This window comes from Amaranthus tricolor, chromosome 16 (genome assembly GCF_026212465.1).
Source record: "Amaranthus tricolor cultivar Red isolate AtriRed21 chromosome 16, ASM2621246v1, whole genome shotgun sequence".
Taxonomy (NCBI): Eukaryota; Viridiplantae; Streptophyta; class Magnoliopsida; order Caryophyllales; family Amaranthaceae; genus Amaranthus; species Amaranthus tricolor.
Genome location: NC_080062.1, coordinates 6,568,445 through 6,575,390, shown reverse-complemented (window position 1 = coordinate 6,575,390; position 6,946 = coordinate 6,568,445). Strand labels below are relative to the sequence as shown.

General features: G+C 28.0%; 1 protein-coding gene across 1 annotated transcript; it reads right to left on the bottom strand.

The window, feature by feature from the left end:
• Positions 1 to 534: 534 nt before the first annotated feature.
• LOC130802475 (uncharacterized) lies at positions 535 to 1,161 on the bottom strand. The gene has a single exon (XM_057666492.1). The coding sequence runs from the start codon at positions 1,159 to 1,161 to the stop codon at positions 535 to 537; it is 627 nt and encodes a 208-aa protein (XP_057522475.1).
• Positions 1,162 to 6,946: the final 5,785 nt, after the last annotated feature.

Below are 6,946 nucleotides of genomic sequence, written 5' to 3'. Positions count from 1 at the left end.
TCCATTACCATTGCACATTAAAGATCCTCCTTTATTTCTTCCTTGTAGCCCCACCGTTAGTTAATACACTCAATTCCCTTGCATCCCTATCATTGCTCACAACATGGTGTGCCAAAGCTTGAATCATTTAATGAGCAACATCAACTTCTAGTATAGGTGATTTATTACTTGCACTAACACTGAAAAATAACAATAATTTTTAATTCATAAAAGTGGTTTAAATGAGTCAAAAAAAAACTTCTATTTCTAACTCAATTAATTTACCATAAGGATATGTGTCAAATTTTAATACTTAGTTTATAAAATAAAACTTTTAAACACTTCAATCTGACTCAAAATGTAAAATTTTTTATTATAAAATTGTTAAGTGAGACACTTAAACATATTTGACTACATAGTGATAATATAAGAATCTAAATAACATTAACATAACATTAATTAATTTTATCCCAAAATAAGCTCAAATAACTCTTAATCAAGCATGAGTTACTAAAACTACCAGTCTCCCTATGCATAAAAATTACTTTTCTTATCTCATCCACTTCTCCCTAGCAACTCTTGGATTCTCTTAAAAGAATCCAACTTTTGCAACAAAATTTGTCTTCTAAACCTCTTAATAAACAAATCAGCAACATGATCAATATCATCCTCTAACTTAAAATCTTTCCCTTCATTCTCTTTAGAATTCTTCACCATATCAATGATTGATCCTCCATCATCTTCATCATCTTCATCAAACAATGAATGAGTTAAATCAGGATATTTATCATCATCATAATTATGATCATAATAACCATTATTACCATAATATTCTATTAATTCCCTCTTTTCTACAAGCTCATGATGATCATTAGACACATAATTACACTCATTCGTACTCATATTTGTATGATCATACAAAATAATTGCCCTGTTTTGATCATGATCATCATGATCTTCTTCTTCATCCTTCAATTTGTGGGTGTTTGATTTGTCTAATAAAGCTTGGATTTTGTTAGAAAGTGTAGAAAGTGAAAATTTCTTGCTCTTCATAAGGGAAAAAACCATAAGTCTAATTCTTATAGCAACTGCTTTTTCTTTTACTCCTGTTATCTTGCCTTTCACTATTGAACTTAATACTGAAATGATATTCTTCACATAAAATGAAGCTTTTTTCTTCATTTTTGAGGGATTTATAATAATGGGTTATTTTATTTTTGGATTTGGATGATCTAAAAATGAAGTTTTAGTCTTGTGTTATGAGGCTAAGATGAGAAACTATGATGAGGAAGTGAAGGTGGTTATGTAGAGGATTGGAAAGAACAAAACTCTATAAATATAGATTAAGATAGTGATTCCAAAATCTTGTTATTAAATTAAATAATATATTTTATACAATATATGTGGGTTTAAGTTTTTAGTTGTATTGTTTTTTTATATGGTATCTGAAATATGAATATGAATGAAAAAAATTCATGAGTTTTAATTTCATTTATCTCATATTTTAAGTGAAATATTCAGCACTAGCTATAAAAAATGTATTTATTGCATTGAATTGTGTAGGGTGGCTTTTATATACTCCCTCCAATTCTCTTTATTTGTTCCATTTGGTTTTGGCATATTTGCCAATGCACGTTTTCCATCTTAAATATCTTTAATTGTGCTTGAGTAAAAATTATAAAAGTTGATATTAATAAAATTTACAATAAGACGAATAAAATAAGATCTCACATGACTATATTGTAACTTATAGATTAAGAACAAATCACGTAATACTTGATGAATAGTGTTGAAAAACCAAATGGGACATGTAAAGCGAATAGAAGCGAATATAACGTAATCTAAAGCTATAACTATCAGTTTATACTTTTAATTGAGTTAGCTTTTTGACATGATATTAGATGTAAATATTATATGACATTAAAAGGTTATATATGAGTTCAAACTTCATCCACTGCATCCTTGATTCAAATAGAGCATTTAGCGCCATGTACAAGAAAAATATTTCTACACTCACCCATCCGGTTCAAAGAACTTTCGTGTAAAGGGGCATAATAAATTATATAGTTCTATAATATATTATAATGCTACGTAATTTAAGTTTTTAGTTAATTTAATGTGTGTTAATTGATTTCATATTTTCGTACATTATAATAGGATTGTGTACGTATTATCTCACTCTCAAAGGCCTGCCATGTGCAATTTTGGATATAAAATGTTAAAAGGTGGTAAAGTAATGCTGCAGTAGCCTGTATTCGTAAAAGTAGAAGCGGAAAAAACTCAGAGATCTTCCTAGCTAGGAAAAGTTAAACCATAATACATTTAATTTGATTTATAGCACAAAAAAGAATCCTTAACCTTGAAGAAATTTCAAAGTTGAGGCTACATGCTTTGCATTAGTGATTTTGTTACATAGATTCCTGAGTTTTTTTAAATTAGATGAACCATTTTTCATTTATGAATTATGGTCATAGTTGGTCACTATTACCTTTTGGTATTGACCAACTTACATATACTTTTTGTTTTAAAAAGTCGTGAAAAATATTTTTTCTAAATATAACTTTAAATACGAACATGAAGATGCTTATTTTGAAAATTAAAATGTTTAGAACTTTATTTTGAGAATTTTTTTAAAAAATAATTTATTAAGTTTAATTTTTCATAAGGCGATCTCAGTTGCATTACAAATGAAAATATCAAAAGGAATCTGATAACATCCCGTCTTGTATGAGAACGTCTCTGTGACACGGATCCATAAAAAAGTCCCATTAGTAAAAAAAAACTTTAAAAAATGAAAATTGAATTCTCACTTGTATAGGAAGTGATTTTTTTTAATAGTTTAAGCCGACCCAACTAAAGAAGTCTTGCGGTGAGAAGGCTTCAATAGAGATTTTGTGATCTGATAATACTTGTTAAGAGCAAGTTAAATTTTTGCCCTTAAGCCCCTTAACACAAATTCTTGTGAGAGACAGTCTCGTTAAGAAGCCATCTCTATTAGGTCGGCCCATAAATAAAAATGTAGAGGAAGAGCAGATATTAAACTTTAGTGGATTGGGCCTGAAAAACATCTCTTAAAGAAACGGTCTTTCAAGAGAACGACTAGCCCCTTAATCAACAGAAGTGGGCCTGTCAAAAAATAGATGAAGCTTTTGGTACAATTGGCCTTGTAAAATCTTATTTGTACCAAGAGGCCCATGATATTATGGAAGGAACCTGTGAGTGTGGTTGGACACCCTATACGTGACCAGAGAAAATTTGAATAAAATAAGATTATTTAACAATTTAATATCAAAAATAAACTTTGTAAAAACTTAATTACCAAAATAAGCGTCCGTACATCCAAATTTAGCCTTGGAGTAAGTCGATGTTACTAACAGCGAAAGACAAAAAAAAAAAAAAAATTAAAAGTCATAAGTCGTTGTTACTAACAACGACTTAGGGAGTTGACCAGTCAACTTCTTAAGTCGCCGTTAGTAACAGTGACTTTAAGGTTAACTGATCAACTCCTTAATTTCGTAGGTTGGAATGAGGAAGTAACTGAGAACTGGAAACTTAAAACGCATAGTAACAGCGACTTACTCCAAGACTAGGTTTGGATATACGGACGCTTATTTTGGGAATTAAGTTTTCACGAAGCTTATTTTTAGAATTAAGTTGTTAAAACATCTTATTTTATTCAAATTTTCCGTGACCAGAAGCATTCTTGTAATAGACAAGACTTAAACTCTCTAATTTGAGTCGAATCTGGTTTTGTGATTAAAAGAGTAGGTGAAATTTGATGTCCAATTATGTTGACTAATATTGTTATTATGGCTCTAAATTGATGTCCAAAATGATCTTATATTAAAAATTTCACGTGCTGAACCTTGAGTTTTTGAGTTTTTCACATATATTTTTTTAAATCACTGTGGTAATCTTGAGCTTTTCTATTTGGTAAACAAAATGTTAATTTTTAGTTAAACTAAATACTTATTTCGATTGGATTTCGAAATATGTGGTTAATTAGGTTTATCACGACGTTTGTTTTCTAAAAAAATGTTATTATATTGGATAAATATAGCGTAAAGTTAATAAAAAAGTTGCCCTTTTGTCTACCACGTGGAAAATAGGAATGTCAAGGTCACCACATGGATTAAAAAAAAATATTTGTCTATTATATGAAAAAGCCAAAACTTCAGAGTTACCACATGAAATTTCCCTAAAAATATTATCTGCTTGTCTTGTATGCGACCACTATGAGATAGGCCCATATAGTTAGTCCATTACTCTAATTGATCACTTTATAATCATGATTGATCACTTTAACATACTAAATGTAAATAAGTCAGCCCAATAGAGTTAGTCTCACTATGAGACCAGTTTGTGAAATATTTTTTAACAAGTACCTTTTATTTTAGTTTGGTTATTTATTTTTCGGCAACCATAAATTGCAAAAGAACAAAAAAGACATAAAATCTTATAATTATAGTGTATTTTTGTTTCGTTTTTAGTCTACTCTACAAATCGAACAAAAGTATTAAAAAAATTTGTGCTTCATTTTGCTTTCCAATCTTCCTACCTATGCACTTTAAAAATGTTAAAGAAATTAAAAAATAAATCTGAATAACTCAAATAAAAAGGAAAAGAAATAATTCACTTATAAACTCTAAAAAAGTTTATTAAAATAAATTATTTATAGCACGAGTGATGTACACTCATCTATTTCTTAGATATGAGATAACTTTCATGTAAGTAATAAATCACGCTTTAAAAAAAAATTTAACACACCAAATTTCAAAGTGAATCATTTTGTTTGAACACACATTGTTCCCTAGCTAGAACTTTTTTCTCATGGTGGCCCTTCTTATAATAATTATTATTATCTTCATCTTACTACAAAGTTCTCCATTACAATGCTTAATAAACTCTCTATATATACCAAATCCTTTAATTAATCAAATCCTAATCTCATCCAAAAAAAAAATCTTTTTTTAATTTGTTCTTGTTAAATATGGTTAGAGTTAATACCCTAATAATCATCCTAACTCTTGTGAGTTTTTTGTTGTTAACGTCGATGTATGGTGGTATAAAGCATAGTGTGAACACTTACACACTATTAAGTGATGCCAAAAAAGGTGTTCCGGCTGCCGGATTACCGAAGGACGGCCACCAGAAAGTTGCCAAGGGAAAGATGGCGAGGAGGCTTATGCAAGATGATCAAGATTATGATTATTATGATTTCTATAGGAAGCATGAAGATATTCCAAGTCCTGGTATTGGTCATTGAGTATTGAAATTCTTCTGGTTCTTTTTACTTGTAGTATAAATATAATATTTTCTTCGAGAAACTGATAAATATATATTGCAAGTAAATAGAATAAGAGGAAGTATATATAGTTCTTCATATGGTAATGCATATAATTTTTAAGTATATAATATAATTCTATATACACTTTCAATATATTTGTATTTAAATTAAATTTTAGTTTTTTTTCAATTATATTTTTATGTTTGTTGTTGTATAAACTTGTCAATTACGTTGTATGTACGACTTCATAATATAAGTTAATTGTTATGATTTGTAATTATTGTTGTATATGATTTTTGTTCTATAATTAAGTTTCATAATAATAAACTATGTTGGGATGTTCAATAAATATGTTAAAATCCACCAACTTTTCAAATTTCTACTATTAGACTTGATGTGCTCCAAATAAATCAAATAGTAATAGTCCTTGTTCTCCTAATTTGTGCATTGTACTACCAATATCAAATTAGTTGAAACATATATATATATATATATATATATATATATATATATATATATATATATATATATATATATATATATATATATATATTTATATATATATATATATATATATATATATATATATATTTACTTATTTATTTATTTAATTCTAGAGATTTTATTGAAGAAAGTTAAGTTTGGATGGTGTATGTAGGATAACATAATGCTAATCTAATTAAATAAAAAAATTATATGTTTTAAAATTAAATTGGAAGTAGTATGATGGGTGGTTGGATTTTTAAGATTGAAGGGTGAAAGTTTATAATATAAGAAAATAGTAACTAATTTTGTGGAACTAGCCTAGCTAAAATATTTATAAGGTCTCCCATGTCCACACGAGTGGGCCACGGTGAAAATTATGTGACGAATTGTCACGGCCTAATATGTTTCACCGGTCTGAGCATTCAGAACTCTAAATTTAAGTCTTAATTATTATTTATTGTGTATTAGATTACATTAGTTTTACTCTGATTTCATTAGTTTTTAGAATTTAAACTTTCAAATAAACTTAAATATGTAACGTATTTTGTTATAGTATATTTTTCCGATTTAATTTTAAATGTAATAATCTTTCTATTGTATATTTCTCTTGATAAACAAATGCATGATTCATATAATTTCAAAATAAAATTTATTTGATTTTCAACGTGCCCATGGTGTAAATAAGTGGCGAAACTTGAGCCTTATCCAAACACGCGATACATTGTAATCAATCACAATAACACAGTCAAAGTTTTAATCATGAAAGATTATGATTTATACGTCAATATATCAATCATCTGACTAAAGATTTTTCTAGTATAACGACTATTTAGCCCTTAGTTCCAACTAATCATCATGACTAGTTAGGTTTGATTTAAAGTCTAAAAATAACGAAAGTAGAAGGATTGTGCATGTTCTAGCTTTTTCGTATGCTGAGTTGCTAAATAGATTAGATGTCTATATATAGAGAATTATTCATGAACTTGCTCTTACTTTTTATAGCATGTTATTTATTAAGGAAAAAGCAAGATGGTATTACTATTAGCTCGCCAACTACTTTTCTCATTTGAAGAATGAATTTGAAAAGAGCAAAGAATAAGGCAAAGTGTGCTATACAGAAAATTAATAAAAGTGTGTTTTTTTTTTATTTTTTTTTTATAGCCTAGGTTATGAAAAGTGTTTTTGGAATCAATA

Excerpts from the sequence above, each read along its gene's own strand:
- LOC130802475 (XM_057666492.1), bottom strand. The coding sequence starts at position 1,161 with ATGAAGAAAAAAGCTTCATTTTATGTGAAGAATATCATTTCAGTATTA.